The sequence below is a fragment of the Pimephales promelas genome, chromosome 21 (assembly GCF_988280905.1).
Source record: "Pimephales promelas chromosome 21, fPimPro1.hap1.1, whole genome shotgun sequence".
NCBI classification, from domain to species: Eukaryota; Metazoa; Chordata; class Actinopteri; order Cypriniformes; family Leuciscidae; genus Pimephales; species Pimephales promelas.
In genome coordinates this window covers 1,384,504-1,407,870 of record NC_142789.1, presented here as the reverse complement: position 1 = coordinate 1,407,870, position 23,367 = coordinate 1,384,504, and the positions used below count along the sequence as shown (strand labels likewise).

General features: G+C 38.7%; 1 protein-coding gene and 1 long non-coding RNA gene across 2 annotated transcripts; one reads left to right on the top strand and one right to left on the bottom strand.

Moving 5' to 3' along the window:
* Positions 1-600: 600 nt before the first annotated feature.
* On the top strand, positions 601-2,082 carry LOC120484840 (uncharacterized). Its single transcript, XR_016148599.1, has 4 exons — positions 601-710; positions 879-950; positions 1,157-1,398; positions 1,561-2,082. It is a non-coding gene; the product is annotated as an uncharacterized LOC120484840 (long non-coding RNA).
* A 4,590-nt stretch (positions 2,083-6,672) lies between these two features.
* On the bottom strand, positions 6,673-21,916 carry ccdc3b (coiled-coil domain containing 3b). Its single transcript, XM_039656146.2, has 3 exons — positions 21,216-21,916; positions 11,919-12,093; positions 6,673-8,246 (listed from the first exon to the last, which is right to left on the bottom strand). Exons 1-3 carry the CDS (start codon positions 21,593-21,595, stop codon positions 7,962-7,964), a joined length of 840 nt encoding a protein of 279 aa, XP_039512080.2. The 5' UTR covers positions 21,596-21,916; the 3' UTR covers positions 6,673-7,961.
* Positions 21,917-23,367: the final 1,451 nt, after the last annotated feature.

Here is a 23,367-nt window from a genome sequence, read left to right as displayed (position 1 = left end):
AAAAGATTGAATGGAACTGAAAGAGTACTTTGTGGTTATCCAAATGGTAATCAATATGCCACACACACACACACACACACACACACACACACACACACACACACACACACACACACACACACACATTCACTTTTTGGGGAATTTATTAGGTAGCCTACAGATGTACTACAAAAACCCATGGTTAAACTATGATTTTTTGAAGCAAAAACCACCCATGCTTTGAGTTTTCACAATTCCTCAATAAAAAAATTATATAATCTCCATAAAATAGCCTATACATAGCCTATAGTAAGTATTTGGAGAAGAAACATTTATGTTCTCCACGTAAACCATTGAAATCGGTTAAATAAAACGTGGTTCTGTTTTTAAAAATCTCCGGGAAACTTGCGTGTTTTTAGAGCAGTGTGAGCAAACCACGCGGCAGTCGATGCGACGTCTGTGGCTGCTGACACAATCTGGTTTGCAAAGCATCATGGAAATTGTAGTTGATTTACATGTACAGTGTTAAATCCGCTTTGCAAAAAAGACTACTTTTCCCAGAATGCACCCAGTGACACCATCCCGCCTACCAGAGGATCCGGAAGTTGCGTAGCAGCTATTTAGCAACTCAACGCAGTCGCGGTAAAATTCAAATAACTAAGTTAGTTGTTCTAACTTCGACAATCACGCTGTGTTGGTTTTATCTTTTGAAGTTTTAATACATGATCAAGGTAAGTTTATAGTTTTTTACTATCTTAACACGTGGATTTTAATCTATAGCGCATTACTAGATACGATTTTTGGGGGGTTTGTGTGGTTGGATTTTATTTGCTTTTATGTTGGAGAGGAAATAGAATTGATGTTTGAATTCTGTTTTTCATTGAAAATTAACATTATAGTGAAGAACATCGGAAGCTGCTTCTTGCTGAACAACAGCTGATCTTTCTGAGGCCACCAAAACGGAAAATAAAGTAAGATTGATTATTTTTTAACGTTAATTCATTAACATAGACCTTTCTTACAGGTCCTTATATATTTGTGCAGTTTAACACATTATAATGCACATTTCTTTTTGAATTGCAAAAAGGGAATTTGTCACTGAATAGTCTTTACATGACCATACCACACTTTCTTAATCAAATTTAGTAATCATTAAAAAAATTTACCTTTCCTAAAGATGAAACAGGCGACTAATGGATGAAAATGACCCCGATGAGGAGGCTACTGCAGCCATGGCAAGTAGAGAAGTTCACAAGACCTCACAGAACATCGCAGGCAACAGGATTTAACTTTACAGTCTCACAGACAGGCAATACAGTCACCATGGCATCATGAAACACCCAGACCACAGAGAAAAAGCCTCTCAAGTGATGACCGATTAATAAGATCTAAGATTTCATTTAGTATTTTTAATAAGATGTAAGATTTCATTTAGTATTTTTCATCATATATTTACTGTTAGTGTAAGGATACTATAGCATGTGTCATAGCAGTGGTGGTGTGGCATGCATGACACATTTACACTTTTGCTTTACTGTTTGTATGAATTTAATGTATTGCTTGGTTTCTGTTGCTTTTTAGTACGGTGGCTGAGAGGTCTCAACATTCTGCAACAGAAGAAAATGGATGCAAACAGAAAAAAAACCCTGTAAAATAAGAACATCTTTATCACATGTGCTAAAACACAACCAAATACATAAATGCTCTCCAAATGTCCGACCAACAAATATCTACTCGACAATGGTGTTCATTGTTTTATTTTTATTATTATTTATTGTTTGCATTGTATTTGCAGCATGTGTGTTGTGAAACTGATGTCTTGACTTGCTGGTGTTTTTCTTGTTTGCATGTTTTCTTCTGTTGCAGGACTTTGAGATCTCTCGGCCAACATATTTTTGTTAATTTTTGTATCTCATTATTTAAGAATGCCACATACACATTTTTGTAACATTTTAATTTATTGCTGTCTTTTTATTATTCTTGTAATGTGAATTATAGTTATATTTTGTTTTGTCTTACTCTAGTATTGGCTTGTATTTTGTTGTTTATCCTTTTATCTGGCTGAGATTTTCTTCCCTTCTCAATAAAATATTGTTCTTTGCATTTCTGTAGTGTCATTTTTTTTTATTATACCTTGTTTTACACAGGAATAATTTCTGGTTCAGTTTTGGGGACTCTGGTATAATATTGGCCCAGTTATGGCTGTTTTCTGCAGCTTCTGGATAAGATGTGGCTGAGTTCTGGCCTAAAGGTGGTGGCAGTTTGGCTTTTGTCTGGCTGACATATGGGGAGTACGGCGTTGTTTTGGCCCAGTTCTGGGTAATATCTGGGTACACTGCAAAGCTCTGGGCAAGTTTTGGTTTGCTCACGGCTTTGATCTGGTTGACTTACGGCAAACAGCACTTGGGCCAACCTTGGCCCGTAATTCCATGCGGTATGTGGGCCAAAATCTCAGCCGAAATTAAGCCAGATCCGGCCCAAGGCCAATTTGCTATCTGGGAAGGGTCGGTGTGATTTTCTATTGTTTTGGGCCGAGACACAGTTGCGTGTTTTGAGTCAGAGCATAAAAATACGGGATATTTTTAGGGATGGCTGACGCGAAACACGTTTCGAAGCTTTGCGAGATCCCGAAGCTCAGATGATTCGAAACACTGATCCGAAGCGTGATTCAAAACACCTGCTGCGTCACGTGACTACGGCTAAACGAAGCAAGTGTTTCACCTAGTGGAGTGCTCCGCCGAATCAGGGTTGAACATGGTTGAAACCCGATGGTGGGCCAAAGATTCTGCGCTTACAAAAGTGTTTAGGAAGTTTGGGGATCCAGAAGGACGTCTTTACATTGATCTTGTTGTTACACTCAAGGCCCTGAGCGAGAAAGACAACATGAAGCCGACTGTGCGAAGGCCGACGGTTATGCAGAGGCTCTGCTGAAATACCAAACCATCCTCACTGCTCAGACGTTTTTTACGCATCTTCCAACAAACAACTCCACTTTCCAAGTATTTGCAAACTATTGGAATGGATTTACTCACGGCCCATCGCTTTGTCACAAGCACACAAGACAATCTGAAAAAATATGCAAGGGATTTTAAGAGGGTAAAGACAGCAACAGACGCATTTGTGAAATGGGCCAATGGGGAATTAAATGCGTGAGACAGACGCAGAGTTGGAACATGCGCTGCCAAACCGGAGACTAAAGAAGAGAAAAAAGATGCCAGGCGAGTTATGTGATGACACAGCCATATCAGATGCTGACAGCAAGTATGAGGTACAAGTGCACAATGTCATTCTGGATACCATCATTGAAAGTAGACTATTTCCCGACGTTTTGCTAAAAACTGAGAACTATACACAGATTTCGCCCTGCTTGATCCCCAGAATTTCAATGACTTGAAATGTAACGGTGTACCTGCAGGCGCACTCAATGCCCTGAGCGCCAAACTGATCAGAGACGATAGCAGAGCAACTCCTGAGGCCTTACAGGGTGAACTACTAAACCTGGCTGTATGCACTGGGACAAGCTGAAGGTGTCTGTGCGCGAAGAGTATCTGACCAAGATGAGTACTGAGGATGGAGATGATGAGCCGACTCCAGATGAAGAATGGGATGTTGTGAACAAAACCTGCCAATCTTGCAGAAAATGTCCCATCTGTTGTTATTATGTCCTACAAAGGTACCTGCACTGAGTCTTACCATCTAATCGGACTTGGATACAAGTTTCTGTTAAAGCTGTCTGTGACACAAGTTGCATGTGAGCTAAGCTTTTCCACGTTAAAATTAAACAAGAATCGATTAAGGAGCACAGCGTCACAGGAGCATCTTGAAGCCTTTATGTTGATGGCAATCGAAAAAGAGATTCTGGTTTCTTTGGACACGGATTGCGTCATTGAAAGGGTAACGTTAGCGGAGAAGAGCGCGCTGATGCAATAAGGTAGGTCATGCTTTTTTTTTTATCATACCCGTATTTTCCGCACTATAAGGCGAAAAAATGTTATAAATTAGGCCATTCGTTGAAGGTGCGCATTATAATCCGATGCGGATTATATTTTTATTTATTTTAGAACATTTTTCATATAGGGCACACCGGATTATAGTGCGAAAAATACTGTATTCTATTGTGGTTTGGTCATGGTCTTTTTTTCTTTATTAAACAGTTGTGTTGTGTGGGTCGGGCCGCTGTGCCATGCTCGTGTACGCGTGTTTTTGGCCGCTGTGCCATGCTCGTGTGCGCGTGTTTTTGGCCTCTGTGCCATGCTCGTGTGCACGTGTTTTTGGCCGCTGTGCCATGCTGTGTGTGCTGTGAGGGTCCAAAATAAACTTTTTGGCTCACCTGCCACGGGGACTGGTAGATGAAAAAATCCACCAGCCAAGCATATTTTTTTACTGGCCAAAATAATAAACAGCCTTTTTGTGTCACATACATTAATTTATAGGTATAGGCTATATTTAAACATTTTTGTCATTATATTTCTGGTCTATTATTTTCCATTCTTACTTTTATATACACGCATATTACACGATTTACACACATTAAAATAATATTTTTGTTGTCGCGCCTATGAAAATAGTTCTGTACCAATGAAATGTATTTTTTGTATATTAAATAAATAAAATGTAAATAAATAAATGATATATATATATATATATATGAAGAGTTCAGATGCAAAAGCCTCTAAGTACCATTTGAAATTTTCTTCTAAAATGATCATTTTTATCAAGCTTGTATAAGTTCAGTAATTTCACTTAAATGGCAATGAAGATTACCTATTAATTGTCATTTAAGTGAAATTACTGAACTTAAATATACAAGCTTGATAAAAATGGTCATTTTAGAAGAAAATTTCAAATGGCATTTAGAGGCTTTTGCATCTGAACTCTTCATATATATATATATATATATATATATATATATATATATATTATTTATTTAAATATAGATGGCAACCAAACGTCACTGGTGAGACGAACGGACTGTCTGTACGTTTTGGCAGGGGAAAAACTGATCAGAAAATGTAATGAAAATGTAACAGAAGTTGTAGAAATGTAGTGGAGTAGAAAGTATAATAATTTCTGCAAAATGTAACGAAGTAAAAGTGAAAAACTATGCACTATTTATTCTACTTAAGTAAAGTGAAAAATGTTCTTAAGTAAAGTAACAAAGTATTTGTACTTAGTTACATTCCACCACTGAGTCTATGCGCCTCAGTCTTATATCATGACGTGTCGTGTATGCCTAGACTACAGTGTGAAAGTCATTGCTGCTTGTATGGTGTGTCTCAGTGGGAAAAATGTTCAGATTCTGGGGACGTTTTTTTAACGTCATCAATTAGTTGGGCCGGAGAAAACCACAAACGCCAGGGCCGAATTTTGGTCCCAGTCGGGCCCTGGAGATGTTTGAATTCGAGAGCGCTTCATTGGAACAAAAACTACACCAAAAGGAGTAGTTCACTTTTCAATAAACTTTTGCTGATAATTTACTCACTCACCCCCATGTCATCCAAGATGTCCATGTCTTTCTTTCTTCAGTCGAAAAGAAATTAAGGTTTTTGATGAAAACATTCCAGGATTTTCTCCATAAAATGGACTTCAATGGGAACCAAACGGTTCAAGGTCCAAAAGACACTTTCAGTGCAAACTGTTCAAAGGACTTTATACGACACCAGACGATGAATAAGGGTCTTATCTAGTGAAACGATCGCTCATTACAAAAAACCAACAACAAAGCTTAAGTTTTATAAGCTCAAATGCTCGCCTTGCTCTGTTCTGTGATGCGCGTTCGTGACTCTCCTGTTCGAACTCGTTTATCAAAATGACCGAATCCTTTTTTGTGTCATTTGTTTCATTCAATGAACGAAATGAACAAATTGACCCAGGAAAAGATTCGTTCATTTTGATAAACGAGTTCGAACAGGAGAGTCACGAACGCGCATCACAGAACAGAGCAAGGCGAGCATTTGAGCTTATAAAACTTAAACTTTGTTGTTTTTTTTGTTTTTTTAAATGAGGGGTCGTTTCACTTGACGAGACCCTTCCTCATCGTCTGGAATCATTTAAAGCCCTTTGAACAGTTTGCAATGAAACTCTCTTTTGGACCTTGAACTGTTTGGTCCCCATTGAAGTCCATTATATGGAGAAAAATCCTGGAATGTTTTTTATCAAAAACCTTAATTTCTTTTCGACTGAAGAAAGAAAGACATGGACATCTTGACATCAGCAAAAGTTGTTTTTTTTAAAGTGAACTACTCCTTTAAAGACAAACACAAACATTGCTTTTTATGATATCATTAGTGTAACAAGGTTCTGGGAAGAAGGAGGCAGGAACCGGATATCAATCAAAATAAAGCTTTATTTAAATGAAATAAACAAACAAAGTACGATGAGGCACTCCTGGCTATACCCAAATAAAACATATCGGCCAGCAGACCCTCGCGGACGACTGCTGGCTTACCAAAATAAAATATAAAATACAAACAAAAGCAGGCCTTTTCCTCTCTCGATCATCCACTCCGTCGCTCCCTTTTATGCTTCCGCTTCTCCGTGAGAGATGCGAGAAGTCCTGCTCACCACAAGATTCATTGCATATAAAAGAAACATAAAAAAAGGACTAACATTTAGGGAAATGTGACGTTTATTGAATTACTCATTGGAATACATGTGAATGTGGTATTATTTTACTAAAACACCATTTTTAAAAAGTAAACGGTTCCTTAAATGGAGAACATTCGGACTTTAGCTTCACTGAGTAGCCTAAAGGTTATATATATCAGGTGCTCAGCACCCTGTTTGCAATTAGTAAACTCATAAAAAATAAAAACTTATGTGGAAAATGGAAAGCTGATCCTAAACAAGGAGATTTGTGATGTGTGTTGACTCTTAGGATTATATTTTAGACATAAATGGTCAAATATGGAACTTCTGAACACAACCAGATTTTGTGTCTAGATGGATGTTTCTCAGCGGAAAGACTTGTAGAGTAATGCGTAAGGGTGACGTTTTGTGAACTGAAAGTCGATGCTGCTTCACTATACCAAAAATAATTTCCATACAAACACTTGGCCAAATAAATTCACAAGATTCGCTCTGCCCGATTCACGATGACATCTGCATCTAGGCATGAGGAAGACCAAATTTGCTTTCACAAAAACATTATTTTCGATTATGATTGGATGATAACTGGCCTAAACCTCGTACGGTCCTGACCCGCATGTGCAAAAGAAGGATAAAGACGGCGCACAGCACACTATCATGCTCAAGTCAACACAGAGGTACAAAAGTCGACGTTTATATGTTCATGTTTAAGGTGATGTGTTCAGACAAATCAGAATTGAAAAGATCAGTGGTGGTTTATATATTGAGAGAGAGAGAGAGAGAGAAATCAGATCTGAGTGGCATATGAGCAACAAAACCAAAAAAAATGGATATTGGCACTTTTGCCTGCAGTGAACGTAGCCTTATTATATGAAGAAAGTTGTTTTAAACCTTCTGAAGTCATTAAAGAACAATTGGTGACACTTACCTTGAAGGGGTGTTCATAAGACTGACATGACACCTTCACGATGTATTGAATATGAAGTAGGGTTTGTGAGGTTCATGACAAAGACACTGACAGGTTATGATGTATTGGTTCATAACAAAGACATCTCAAACAACGTCATATTTGCACTCAAAATGTCATAACTGAGCGAATGACACTTAATGACAGTTGTGCATAAAACTTCCTTCATATTCATAACATATGTCATGTCATGATGGTGTCATGTTAGTCTTATGCACACCCCTTCAAGTAAAGTGATACCGAACAATTTAACTAGCCTCTTTGCAAGATGGATTTATTTGTTTTTCCATTTTGAAGGATAATCCACAGTTCGTTGCAGATGAGAACGTTTTGAAGGCTATGCTATCTTCATAGATCCCTTTCATTAGCCTAGGTCTGCCAATACACCATCCTTTCAATCAACGTTCCTTCAGTGCAGGAACGGCTCTTAATTCTTCAGTTTTCTGGTCAGGATTTTCCCGAGAGTGGGCTTCTGGTCCTGGGCGGTGTCCTGCTGTGGATGGGCCGACTCTGGTTCGGCTTCGTGAAGCTGTTTGAAGCTTTGAACGGGCTCTTTGGTCTCTCGTTTGGCCTGCCTCAAGAGACGTTTCATGTTCTTCACCTTGTCTCTCAGGTGATTGTTGGCCTTTTCCAGGATTTTCACTTTTTGAGAGAGGTTTTTGACTTTCTCTTCCTCCTCAAATAAGGCCTTCTGCACATTGGAGCACCATAGCTAAAGGAAAGTAAACAGATTGAAGTAAACAGTACAAAATACATAAAGCATCTGTTTGGCTCCTATACTTATAAACATGGTCTAAAATAAACTTCAAAAGCAGATCGAGTCTTTTGTGGAAAACTCAAGCAAGTGTTGCACTAATCAAAATCACAACCATTCAGAACAGCTATTTAATATTTCATTTACAGCCATTTGGTGCTCTTTTTTAAGTACAGCTTGGCGTAAAGTCCTTACTGTACATCCAGCCCGTTCTCATCCCAAGGCGTCATATACTTGCCAATGCGTCTACATCCGACACACATGGATGGCACCCTTTAGCGTCAACATGAGACGCAGGTATATATGGGCCAGAAGGCGCCTCCTAGTGGTCTAACCCTAACCCTACACCAGACCTAAACCTACCATAACCAAAGCGTGTTATATCGCCCTGTGACTCGTAAGAATGAATTGTTTTCATTGTTTTTGAACCGCTTTGGTATTTTAAATGACAATTATAATCACTCGCATTACTGCGTCCCCTGTAGGTATGGGAATCGGTTGTTGTGAGTGCAATTACTAACGTTGCTAGCATTGCTAACAGAAGATTAACATGAAAAACATTAAATAAAGTGAACATTTTCGAGTTCAAATGTCTGCGTTTTGATAAGGTGTAGTCATAATATATATTTTATTTAATGTTAGTGCCTGTTACTCGGCCAGTGCTACCTTTCCGGGTGGCGTCCATTTTTTTCTCTGACTCGGACACGCAAAACATAATAAGTGTGGACGTGACGTGAAATCCGAGGTCCGAGTCGGTTCGTTGGGTATAATAGAACGCACCATTATACCTTGTTTGTCACCATAGTTACCTTCATTAGTGCCCATGACATCAGTCACCAACACCTGTCACTCGTTAGCCCCTTGTTAACCAGTCTATTTAAACCTCTGAGCTTCATATTGACTCTAAAGGGTGCCATGTGCGCTGGATGTCTACGCACTGGCAAAAGCGTCAGAATATGACGCCTTGGGATGAGCATGCAATGCAAAATATGATTAATTTGGCTGTATTTTAATCAGGCTCTGACTATTTGTTGGAAATCAAAGCAGCTGAAACTCATTTTGGTAACATTTGTTGTTCTTGATACGCAACGGTAACTTCATAATCCATGGGGAAAGCAAAGCATTTGATTCTTGCCTCTCACATGTGTTCCTGAGTCTTGAGTCCTGAAAAAGATTTTACATCTGAAAATTAGTCACAGCTGGGCCTTTTCTGTAAGTGTGGATTTCCTGGATAGATCTAACCATCATGCTTGGATCTGAACCTGCGTGTAGGTCAGATGTGATCGTAGATTTGCTTGATATAAACATGTAAAGACTGTCGTCAATGTGGAATATATTTAGGAAACTAAATAGAGGTCATATGAAAGTACTGAGGTCATTGGCCAATGTAAATGTTGTCTAAAAAAAACCGTTTCTTTACATGATTGTGAACTAAAAAAGACAGGGTTGATTTCCATTGGGTGCTACGTTCAGTTCCTATGGGGATCAATCTTTTGTTGACTGCTCTCACAGACATATGGGGAATGATCCAGGACATAAAATGCAGCCAGGACTGCTTGGATGATTACACACAACATGCATGCCATTCTAATGTAAAAGGAAAAAAATTATTTAAAATAAAATAGTAGAATGAATGTACTTAATTGTATTGAAAAAGAGGCCAGAATATTCTTTTAAATTTCCCCTGTTGTGTTCCACAGTATATTAATATTGCACTGACGCTATCGGACGAGAACAAACCATGAATGAAGAAGACACTGTTTACTGCAGAGCTGTTTTATTGCTGATTGGACTTAGTTTTATAATCCGACTGTTCTCATGAAATGGTGTATGTATGACACGCCGATTCGTATTTCCATTTTTGGCGTGCTATCGTGTTTATGAACGCCGTTGACTTAATGTTACAGTACTGTTTATGTAAATCTCTGACCTAGCCCAACCCCATCCCTAAACTTACCCGCCGTCACTGGGGTTAATTGCATTTATGAGTCTTCCCCTACTATCCTAGGAACAAAAAATATCGCGATTTTGCTTCGTTTCACTCAGACATTTAACGGCGTAGACATACACGCCGCGTATAGCTCAAAATGCGTATAGATAACACGCCACTTGACTTGAAAGTGGCGTGTATGTTTACGCAAAAGTCATGATGCCATGTTGCAATAATAAATAGTCGAATCTCGCAACATTCAACATTAACAATGTTACCTAAGTAATCAGTTACGCACAGCAGATGCAGCTTATGTGAAAGCACTATAGCGCGTGCTGCTCCTGTACCGTACACACCGCAACATACGCACTGCACACAGAGTATGTGTGAAATGGGCATAAAGCACATAATGAAGAGAGCATCCTGATTGGCCGATTGATAAAAATCGAGGATTTGGAGAATCGTGACACCCCTATTCAAAAGGGAGGGCCAAGAAATTACACTCAGCTGAAAATTGCATTTTTAAGTTCACTTATCTGTTCTAAAAATCTGTTCAAATCTGTGAAATCAGGTGAAAGAGACACATTTAGCCGTTTAGCCCCATAGACTCCCATTCATTCTGCTCTCGCCCGCGATCACCTCCAGTGGAATTCTAATGGAACTGCAACCAAAGTGATACACAACGGGGCTAATCGGAAGTGCCAAGGCTCTTTGTTAGACGGGCTCTGCTTATACCTTTGTCTCCATAGTTACCCTCATTAGCTCCCATGACATCAGTCACCAACACCTGTCCCTCATTAGCCCCTTGTTAACCAGTCCATTTAAACCTCTGTGCTTCAGTTTTTGTTTGTCGGTCTTTGTTGCTGTTCTCTTTGTCGATGTCGCCATTGTTTTCGGATTATCGTGCATTTATGTTTGTCTATTAAACTTGTGCAAACTAGTAAACAGCTTCAAAACTCTTTTAAAGATTCTCTATAAAGATTATGCTCAACTTTAAACAATATGCCATTAATAACATGTAGAAATCTCCCACAACCCAATGTGGAGTTGCAATTTAAGCCTGAGAACCTCTGGTTTAGAGTTTAAACATCCCATCAACATTATACAAGACATGTTCTCCCAAGTGAAAAACTAAAGAAGAAAGGATGTCCAGAGAGGAATGTTAATATCCCAGCAATCATTTATCTTACTTCCCTTGAGACTTGGACCAAAAATATAGGTTTTGTCGGATAAGTTGCCTACTAATTCTTGCTGGATCCTCTGGCAGACTATAGCTGATGTTTAGGCACATCTTCCACTGAAATGTTGAATTATAATTTCAGAATACAATAACCACAAAAACTGAGACCCTGATCCTTTCACAAGCCAAGAGAACCACAAACAGACATGCAAAAGACCTGAATAAGCAATATACAAGCATCAAAATAAAGGGCTATTTTCAGATATTAAGCAGATAGTCTAATACGCTAAAGACTGGTAGCTGCAAAGTTACTTATAGTTAGTACAAGAATGTCTAAACTGTACTATCAAAATAAAGTGTAATTTTCTGTCTATAACAGGTTTTTCATGGGTTGGTTGCAAATCTTTTGTTATTGAAGTAATAGTCTGTGCGTCCAATGGACCTCTACAATACTTTGGCATAAATGAATCTTTTACTTGTTAGATTCTCTTATTATTTTAATATATTAAAAGTAGCTCACTCGGTTGTCTTCCTGGACCTCCCAGTCCGGGGTGTACGTGTGAACCTGTGTGCCAGCGGTGCAGTTGGAGAACTGGAACAAGCTGGCAAACATGCGGTGGTTGTCCGGCGTGTCAGGGAAGATGGGGTCCTGGAAGTTGACTCCGTGAGGAATGATACTGTAGTTTTCGTCCATCCTGAGAAGAAACGCAACACACACAACATCATATGACAAATAATCATCATGCGTGGAATATGATTAAAATATGATTTGAACAAATGATTTGAACTGCTCACCCTAAATGTTAAATTCTTCCCACACAATCTGTACTATGGAAATTAATGATACATTTTCAGGTTTATTGAGAAGGGTATTCCAAGCATTTTGACTTACGATTTTACAGGGTGAATGATCAATTATATACACTCACCTAAAGGATTATTAGGAACACCTAATACTGTGTTTGACCCCCTTTCGCCTTAATTCTCCGTGGCATTGATTCAACAAGGTGCTGAAAGCATTCTTTGGAAATGTTGGCCCATATTGATAGGATAGCATCTTGCAGTTGATGGAGATTTGTGGGATGCACATCCAGGGCACGAAGCTCCCGTTCCACCACATCCCAAAGATGCTCTATTGGGTTGAGATCTGGTGACTGTGGCGGCCATTTTAGTACAGTCAACTCATAGAAATGTTCAAGAAACCAATTTGAGATGATTCCAGCTTTGTGACATGGTGCATTATCCTGCTGGAAGTAGCCATCAGAGGATGGGGACATGGTGGCCATAAAGGGATGGACATGGTCAGAAACAATGCTCAGGTAGACCGTGGCATTTAAACGATGCCCAATTGGCACTAAGGGGCCTAAAGTGTGCCAAGAAAACCATTACACCACCACCACCAGCCTGCACAGTGGGAACAAGGCATGATGATCCATGTTCTCATTCTGTTTACGCCAAATTCTGACTCTACCATCAGAAATCGAGACTCATCAACATTTCTCCAGTCTTCAACTGTCCAGTTTTGGTGAGCTCTTGCAAATTGTGGCCTCTTTTTCCTATTTGTAGTGGAGATGAGTGGTACCCGGTGGGGTCTTCTGCTGTTGTAGCCCATCCGCCTCAAGGTTGTGTGTGTTGTGTCTTTGCTGCATACCTCGGTTGTAACGAGTGGTTATTTCAGTCAAAGTTGCTCTTCTATCAGCTTGAATCAGTCGGCCCATTCTCCTCTGACCTCTCGCATCAACAAGGCGTTTTGGCCCACAGGACTGACCCATACTGGATGTTTTTCCCTTTTCACTCCATTCTTTGTAAACCCTAGAAATGGTTGTGTGTGAAAATCCCAGTAACTGAGCAGATTGGGAAATACTCAGACACCAACAACCATTGCTTAAATCCCCTTTCTTTCCCATTCTGACATTCAGTTTGGAGTTCAGGAGATTGTCTTGACCAGGACCACACCCCTAAATGCACTGAAGCAACTGCCATGTGATTGGTTGATTAGATAATTGCATTAATGCAAAATTGAACAGGTGTTCCTAAGAATCCTTTACTGTAGGTGAGTGTATATAAACATTTTTTTTTCTTATTGGTTACTTGTCTTTTGTGTCACATTTGATTCATTGTTTCAATGTGTTTCTTGTTAGGTCATTAGTCTTTTGTGTATAGCCCTAATGTTTTTTTTGGTATCTTGCCAACATTTGTTAGACCATGGAGCTTTAGAGTAGTCTTTTGACTAATTTGAGTCAGTAACCATCCACTTTAGTGAATACCTACATGCTCAAAACCACTTGGAATACTCATCAATAACATAGCAACACACATTGTGGGAAACAATGTTAAATCTGGCTTTATAATGTATGTTTTCGGCCTGTTACAATGTTCATACCATATAGGGTGTATCAAACATAAGGAACAAGAAAAGCATGCCATACTACAAAAGTCGCACAATCTTTGTGTATTTTTGTTTCTCCTGTGTGGGCCTCAGTGTTGTAATAGTTCACCACCACTTGGGACACTTAATGTCAATGACCCATATATTTTTACAGAGGGAAACAGCCAAGGAGAGGAGAGGATAGGGGAGGCAAGGGCATGCTGGGACAGCTCTGTTTGTGTTCTTTACGTGTGTGTGTTTGTATTAAAGCTGCCTTTGTATTTGTTTTTCCTAAAGCATTAGCAAAAGTATCACCTTTAAAGCTATAGTGAATAGTGAAAACACATATAGTAAAATTAGAGGTTAATTATACAGCGCAAGTGTCCCAGTAATTGTATGCATAGGGTGGACTATTCTTTCCTCTTTGTTCTTTCTCTTGCATCTCTATCTATGTGAGTGAAGAATTCATTACTTGTGATTGGCGTTTAAAGCGCTTGGGATTTGCTTTTTGGCTGGTCTCTTGCTGTTTCGCCCCGCAGTCTAGCAAACTTTCACACATACACACACACACACACACACACACACCTCCCAGCGGTGAGGAAATGAGGACAGTCTGTTATCAAAGTGTGGTTTTTAGAAATATTAATGAAAAAAACATGGTTACATTGGCACAATGTGGGGAAATGAGACATTTCACTTTACAGACTCTTCACAACGTTTGTTCTCCTTCATGCAGTGTGTAATTTGGCCACCATTAGCTTACAGGAATATTTCTCTCCTTTTGACCTTTGTTTGTACTCCTTTAAGACATCCAAATTAAAGCCAACACTCTTAGAAGAAATGGTTCTATTTAGAACCAGAAATGGTTCCATCCCCCGCTTCATATATGGAACTCCATTTTTTTTGGTAAAAGGTTCTATTGGCCAAGTACGGAACCCCAGGGTTCTATATAGAACCCAGAGGAACCCTTTTTTAAGAGTGTATAGAACCTTTCAGGGGTTCCAAATACATAGCGCTGATAGAACCTTTTAAGGTTCTACATAGAACCTTTTCTTCTAAGAGTGAATGCTTTGCAGCACGCACACGTAATCATCTTCAATGTATATTTTTCCATTGGAGTCATTTGGAAAAAGGAAAACACAGTTGCTCAAAACAAATGACAAGTTAATGCATGTGCATGTGTTAGAGAGTTTTGAATGGTTTATTGAACCGTCTCATTACCCCGGGGTGCAATATGATTAGGCATATACAATCATATGAAAGCTTTGTTCATACGTTTGTTGGCTTCAAACGCCATTGCTGTCAATGAGGGAAATGGGTTTGAGGTGAATAGTTTTCCACCTGGCTTCTATAGCCCATTTTCCCTGACGGAAACATTGGCTTTGGACCTTGACAGCAGAGAGTCCCTCCATCTGGATCTCTTTAGAGGGGCATCAGAAGCTCAGGGGCTTTTACAAACTCTGTGCTCATTGCTAGACTGGGAACATCTAGATCCAACTAGAGTTCTCTGATGGATTTCCACTGGGCTCCAGAATCTTTTTTTTTTTACTAAATGCCTAAGTCTTGAGTCTCAGCTTTAGCAAACACTTATGCTGTTGGTCTTCTGTACATTCCAAAGGACGGAGAGTTGCTCTCCTGAGAATCCAAAAAGAGGCTCTATGAGTGCGAGAAATAAATATTTAGTAAACATGCTTTTTCTGGCAAGGCGTTGAATACTTGCTTTATAACAGTGCCTGTTTATTGTAAAGGTTTTGAGCTACAAATGTTTAGATAAAGTGTGGATTACAGTGAACATGTGACGGCATATCAATTTGCATAGTTTGTGCTGCAACGCAATTCAATTTTTAAATACATTTAAGGTAAGCATGTACAAATTTCTTCCTACAGTACAGAAAATTCTACCATAATGCTAACAACCAATCCTAAATAACATTCAGATGGTTCCTCCTGATGGTTTCGTTCATACATCTTCAGGATATAACCTTTATAATTCACTGGCCACCCATTATTAAAAGAGAGAGCCTCTCAAGGAAACCTGAATGTAGTTGTTCAGTGCACCATATTGCATTAATTATTGTTTCCATGCAGAGCGTCTCCAGTTTCTCCGGCTTTGATGGTTTGACTGGTGAGAATTGTCTTGCCAAACTGGAACCAGCTGTCTGATTGGTTCACGGCTCAGATTCATGACATATGGTACATTAAACGAGAGGGAAGAAAAGTTGAGCATGTACACAGAGGCAAAGTCCAAGTCTGCTCAACAAGTGGGCCATTTTGAAGTTGTGTTTCTCTGGAATTAAGTCTGAATGGCAAGTTGAATTGAGGGTGGCTATGGGGACTCTTGTTCGAAACATTTCAATGGAAATATGGAAGTCGACAGAGAGCAGAATGGAAATGTTCACTGCTTCAACACCCATAACATAGAATACAAGTCAAGGTAACGGGAAACACAGAACCAGACGTTTTCCATTAGATCGAAAGGATCAGCCCTCCCCCAAAAATAAATAAATTGCCATTATTAACCTTATGCCATTCCAACCATACATTGTTGTTTTTGAAGTGGATCGCCAAAAGAAAGCAGACTGTCCTGAATGCTCTTATTCATTCAATGAAACTAAACTAAGATGCTATAGTGAGCTCTGAATATTTTTTAAAAAGCACATAAAAGTATAAACATGGTCCTCTCAACTCAATATAGAGTTTAATCTATGTCAATAGCAACCCGGGACACTACAACAACAGCCGTGGTTACTGTAGCTCTAGCCGTTCTCCAGTAAGGTAAACGTTTCTATGGTAACAGCGAGTTACACCAATCAGCAGACGTTGCTGCTACGCTAAGGATTGTGGATAGTGTAGTTTCTTTCATAAGATCACGGATAAAACCACACAGTCTCATGAAGATGCGCATCTATACCTTTATTTATATGCCAAAAAATGTTTTTTGCATGCATGCTACACACTAAAAAACCATGGGGTAGGTTTAGGGGGAGGGGGGGTGAGTTCGTGCATATTTTACGCCAAAAAGTGCGTATAATATGGACGCGAAAACTGTTTTTGGCGTATAAATGCCACGAGAAATGACATTCGTGCTATAGATATGAACTTTCATGAGATCGGGCTCGATAAAACATGTTTTTTTTAAAACAAAGTTGATTTCATACACACTTATAGCTTCAACGGGAGCAAAAACCTTCGTTTCACAACCTCATAGGCTGTGGTCAGTCTACCCCGGATGGTTTAGAATACTGAAATACTGAAAATCGAGAAATACCGTTGGATTACTCCGCGTTCTGGAAGCAGGACATGTGACATGGCCTATATTAAGAATTTAACGACTCCTAATTGAACTATTTTAAATCAGACAGTACAATTGGAAATGTCTTGGCTTCTCAGTTTGACCTCATTTGCTGGTATTGGTTTTTTCTGTGTCAGAACAAAACATGATGTGCCGGTTTGAATATGCAGAATGGGTGAGATGCGTGTGCGAGTTCATTACATGAATAATTGCTTAAATTTAGACTGTTCTCAGTGTTCTCCTGCAGCACAAATGCATGACAGAATCTTTCAGCATTACTCGAAGTGAAACAGGAGAGTAACATGACCTCATGAATGAACTCTAAGTGAGTTTGTTCACTGAATGACATCAGGGCATGTCTCCAATGGTTTTACCGTGAACTCAAAGAGAAATGAGGGACATTGAGGGCTAACTTAAGTTTTTGAAATCTTGCTGTCTCCACAAGCTCAACTCGTTATAGAGAAATGAAATCAATGTAAGGGTGAGGTCAGTAAAAAAATACTTTTCTGATGAACATTCTGTCAGATAACAGGAGACAAACAACTGTAAACGTGATCTCCCAAACACCAGACGAAATGCCAAAACAGCCTGTTATCACTCCATTAGACCAATAACCTGCTGGCCTCGGGTCAGAAGAGGCAGTTCGACACTGTGTTTTGTGGACTGAAGTCGAGTGTGAGGAATTCAGGGCTGTTTTAAATGCTCCGTCTCTGAGACTGGCTGACATATGTTTTAAGAATGTTAGTAATTTTTAATAATTACAAACATGGATCATACTTGCAATCATCTGTTGTAATGCATGTTGGAATCTTTTCAGAGAACTAATGTCAGGTCATTTTAGAATAACGTGAAAACCTGCTACTCTCTCTTTCTGTTAATGGTTATGACTTCATACACAGTGACCTGTTTTGAAAATAATATAAAATAAATACATATACAGAACCATATTGTAATGTATTTATTGTATATGTATAAATGTAATCATATTACCTGTGTATTTTCAAATTTAAATGACGAAAATTATGAATTAATCCATTACAGTAAATAGGGGTGGTTGATCATGATTTCACTTTTCTAACTGTCGTGTGTAATGTTGCTGTTTGAGCATATCTGCAAAGTTGCAACGCTCAAAGTTCAAAGCAAAGAGAGATATTTGCTTTTAAAGAAATCATTTTTTAAGGACTACAAAAATGGCTGGTAGGAACTACATGCGCTTTAGTGACATCACTAACCCTAAAATTGACATTCCCGCCCCCGGGAACACAGTCCATGTTGAGAAGAGGAAGAGCTGTTGTAGTCACTCTGTGTGCATCTCACAACAGTTCTTATACAAGCGATTTAAAGATTTTCCTGACAGAATATGCTAATTGAAAATAGCTAACTCCACATCAGCAACATAAATTCATCAACTAACCATTCAGAGACGTCCTACATGTTGTCTCTTCTTCTTAGTCTCTCCATCTTTGATTCACTCCGGTTTAAACATAAAAGGCAAAACAGTTTCTGACATTTTAGCCTGTGTCTGCCTGAGGTAATCCGAGCTGCTAACAAACACACTCTTGAAGCTCCGCCCACTGTGTCGGGAGCTGCAGCTCATTTGCATTTAAAGGGGCAGACACAAAACGGTGTGTTTTTGCTCACCCTCAAAAAGTGACATTTTTAACATGCTATATAAAAATATATGTGGTGTATTTTGATCTAAACCTTCAGATACTCACTCTGGGGACATTAGAGATTTATTTTACATCTTGTAAAAAGGGCATTATATCTCCCTTTTAAATTATCTAAAAAGTGTGAATTATTATTTAAAGTTTAGTATTTAGGGTAAATAAAATACTATGAAAAGTGCACATTAAAAAACAATAATATTAAAGAAACAACTGAGTGTCAAAAAAGTGTCATAGACCCAACAAGCAAGATTACTTTGGTAAAACAGGTTATATTACCAGCTGTCATGAAATTGCGTGTGTATGACACGCCAATTCGTATTTCCATTTTTGGCGTGCTATCAACATGCATAATCGCTTTTCAGCGTGTTTATTTACGCCGTTGACTTAACGTTATTACTGTATATAATAATATATGACCTAACCCCGTCCCTAAACCTACCCGTCACTGGGGTTAATAGCATTTATGAGTCTTCCCCTACCATCCTGAGATACCAGTTTATATTCAGCATATGAGGTGCAATCACAGTGAACGAGTCGTGCTGAGTGCGTGATCTATGCAAGCAAAAAAGTCATCAAAAGATTCAAGCCTTATGCTATTACTACATAAATCACTTCTGAAGTGTTTGTCTTTGCGAAAAAGTGAAATCACAATAATAGTGAATCATATAATCATATTATATCTCTCTCTATCCGAATGGGATATCCACTTCTGTTCTAGAAACCTCATCCTTTGTAAGTTCATCTGCCAGAGTGACTTCATTCTCACTATAAACACAGAAACAAAGAAAAGCCAGAGCTAATTAAGTCTGACAAAAGTTTTGATCATTATACACAATGTTAGTCATTTTCCATTCATTACGAAAGAAAATAGAGGGACATTTGGGTTGTTAGGCACATATTCATTCTTTGTTGATTATGTCTGGTGGACCATGCATTGACATAACCCAACCAAGAGCAAACACATTCACAAGTTCTTGGGTAACAATGAGCACAGCTGTCAGACAGTATTCATGATGTGTCCCAGAAGAACCAGTGCTCTGAGAGCGAGCGAGATGTGGGTTTGAAGCTCATGCAAACTTTTGTTCATTTAGTTTGTTTACTCTTATTTGTCACGCAACGCTGAATGCCGCAAACATTAAATGATATAAAGATGGTGATGTGATGTGCGATGACTCATTACACACATTCCCACAATAGTTACATTTACATACACCCAAATGAAATAATAATGAAATAATAATAATAATGAAATAATAATAAACTTATGACGGACTATGATGACCGCTCGCTCAGGGCGGGTCAGTGTTGAAACGCTGCTGTCAATCAACAATCGTGGGAGGGGCTTCCGACCGTGTGACTTCATGAAATCAAACGGCTCAATTTGAGGCAGAAGAAAATATATAAGGAGATTTAAACATAAACACTGGATAGATTTTTATCATTATATGATGGTTGTGTACAGGCACTGCCAACACACATTTCAGTACAATCAACTTGAAAAAGTGCATGTATGACCCCTTTAAAAAAGAAAAAAAATCAAATGTGCCTTTTTATCCCAGAGTGCCTTTAGTCCTGTTGTACAGTTGATATAATCTAACACAGTCTCATCCCAAAAAGTCATATAACTGACGATCCCGGGCCGTCATACAACTGACGCTTTACCTTTAACGTGGGTTAGGTGACGGGGTAGGTTTAGGTCTGGGGTAGGGTTAGGATCCGATAACCTCATCTAACCGACGTTTAAGGGTACCCTAAAAAGGCGGATGTTGACGTATGGTCAAAACACGTCCCAAGACGTCAGTTATACGACGTCTTGGGATGAGACTGCGCTATTAACACAGTCTCATCCCAAAAAGTCATATAACTGACGTTTTGGGACGTATTTTGACCATACGTCAATATCCGCCTTTTTAGGGCCCCCTTAAACGTCGGTAGATGGCGATCCCGGGCCGTCATACAACTGACGCTTTACCTTTAACGTCAGTTAGGTGACGGGTTAGGTTTAGGTATGGGGTAGAGTTAGGATCCCATAACCTCATCTACCGACGTTTAAGGGGGCCCTAAAAAGGCGAATATTGACGTATGGTCAAAAGACGTCCCAAAACGTCAGTTATATGACGTCTTGGGATGAGACCGGGCTGGCGCTATATATAATCATATTTTTTTGTTTACTTTTTCTGCTTAGATATTCCTGTTGTTTATGCTTTTAGCACAGTAATTAATTACTGTATACTATATCATATTATCAGTATTGTTAGTCAGTTGCATGACATGACTAGTCATGTGATCTCAGTATGGCAGTGCCCATGAGGGGGCGACCCTCAATGTAAAACACTGATTTGTTTTAAGTCTTTATCTCTTAATATTAGTCATCTTAATTTTTTTCGTTTTTAATGTTTCTTTTTTTCATTTAGCAAAACATTAGTCAGTGCATCTTTAAAGCGAGCCAGTATTGACATTTAAAATTCGTAATTGAATCATTCTCACCTCAAAAAGAAATAGTAGGAGTTGTTCTCCATGACGCTGTACGAGTAGCAGGGGAAATATCCCAGCCCGCTGACATTGAACCTGGAGCCGGCGGGCACCTCCAGCATGCTCCCCCATGCCTGATCGCACAGCAGCTCGATCTCCGCGGAGAAGAACAGATCCGTGTCGTACTGCCACGGCAGGTAGTTGTACACGCTGTAAGACTCCTTATGAAGGGCGAGCACTTTGGCAAAAACTATGATCTCCGCGAGCTCAGCGCGGCACGCTTCCGTCTGAGGTCTCCAGTCGTGGGGCAGCTGGCATCCCCATGATGCGCTCAGGGAGAGCACTAATATTAGTGCCGGAAGAGAACCCATGACATGCAACTTTAACTTACTCATGCAAACTGCCTCTAATAATAATAGTAATCCCGCGCGGATATCCCCTCTAAAACAGACTTATCCAGATCCGCGTAAAACGCACGCAATAATATCCAAACTCTCCAATGCACTGAAGGATAAAAAAGACAGTTTGAGGGTTGTTTTTTATCTGCTGTAGGAATAATGCATCTCTGTGATTTTAGATTGATCTATAGGTCTTATCGCTCTCCATTCTTCCATGTGCGCCGTGTGCATTGCGCGCAGCGGTTAGTGGAGAGCCTTTCAGTGACGCTCAGAAGAAAACTCACTTCAGCTTTCATCTCGCGCCTGAGCAATGCGGGCATAAAGCAATGCAAACGTTTTATTAACATAATGTCGTCTGAGTTTTTCAGTAGAAACAGGATAAACTGCTGATGTCACATTATACATTATATAATGCCAAGCAAGGCTATAGAGTGAAAATGTTTTCAAAATTGTTCAATATGTTAATGATTTGGGGATTAAAAAGTAATGCCATGAAATGTCATGAAACCATTCATTAAATGTTAAAGTTATTATAAAATGTTACCAGACTAAACACATTCTCAGCTCGTATGTCATGCATATGAAGTTGCCACATCTTTAACTCATTTTGTTTCCAGTTTGGCTCTGCTGTGAGGAAACAAAGAGTGACAGACTGATGTGTATGCCAAGCCAATAATCCTCCAATATTTTTGGATTATCCTCATTGGCAAATAATCATGAACATTTGGATGATTAAAGTGTATTTTGTTCCAACATTATTGCATCATCTGTCTTATCAAATGGCTCCTCATGCAAACATTTGCAAAAAGTCCATATTGCAAAAATGTGTTGTCTTTAAATGTAGTTTATGGTGTTTTGTAATCAGTAATATATTTCTTTAATGGGTAATACTAATTTTACATACAACTGCTAATGTAAAAGGCACTTTTGAGTCTGTTTTTGTGTGTGTACAGATAAGGATTTGACCAATTAAAAAAAAAAATTCTTTTTTGAAGATATATATATATGAAGAGTTCAGATGCAAAAGCTTGTTTGAAATTTTTTTCTAGAATGAAATTTTTAATCAAGCTTGTATATTTAAGTTCAGTAATTTCACTAAAATTGCAATGAAGATTACCTATTATTAATTGTCATTTAAGTAAAATTACTGAAAATGTTACTATATATATTATATACTATAGCCTATATAGATAGATAGATAGATAGATAGATAGATAGATAGATAGATAGATAGATAGATAGATAGGTAGATAGGTAGATAGATAGATAGATAGATAGATAGATAGATAGATAGATAGATAGATAGTCAGATAGTCATTATTTACTAATCAGATCATACAGTCAGTAAGATTACAATATCAGTATACTATTAATTTAACACATTTTACCAAATGTAAATCCATTACAAACGATTTTCACGCTAAATAGGTGTTATTAAATTCACATAGCTCGATAATGACTAAACAAATCACTCAAACATTGGACGAAATTATGCACTTTAGCTAATTAGACCAAAAATATTCTTGTTGCTTTACTTGGAGGACTGACAGGATTATAGCGATAGAATGACTAATTTAACAGGAATGCATGCGATGTTTGGTCAAAATGACTTGTTCTTGCAGTAATGTCAAGGTACAGTCTGCTCACTATGTTTTCAGACATCATCTTGAACTTTAAAGGAACATGTTTGGTAAGATGACCATCAGTCACTTTCTTGCATATTTAAATGAAATAAAGTTTCAATGGAAAGAAATCTTTGTGCTAAAAAT

Bases quoted from the DNA above. Each gene is read 5' to 3' on its own strand.
- ccdc3b (XM_039656146.2), bottom strand. From the start codon at position 21,595: ATGAGTAAGTTAAAGTTGCATGTCATGGGTTCTCTTCCGGCACTAATA. The intron at 12,094-21,215 runs GTGAGAATGATT...GTTTCTTCTCAG, and splicing joins TCCTACTATTTCTTTTTGAG to GATGGACGAAAACTACAGTA. The intron at 8,247-11,918 runs GTGAGCTACTTT...ACTTTCCTTTAG, and splicing joins AGGTCCAGGAAGACAACCGA to CTATGGTGCTCCAATGTGCA.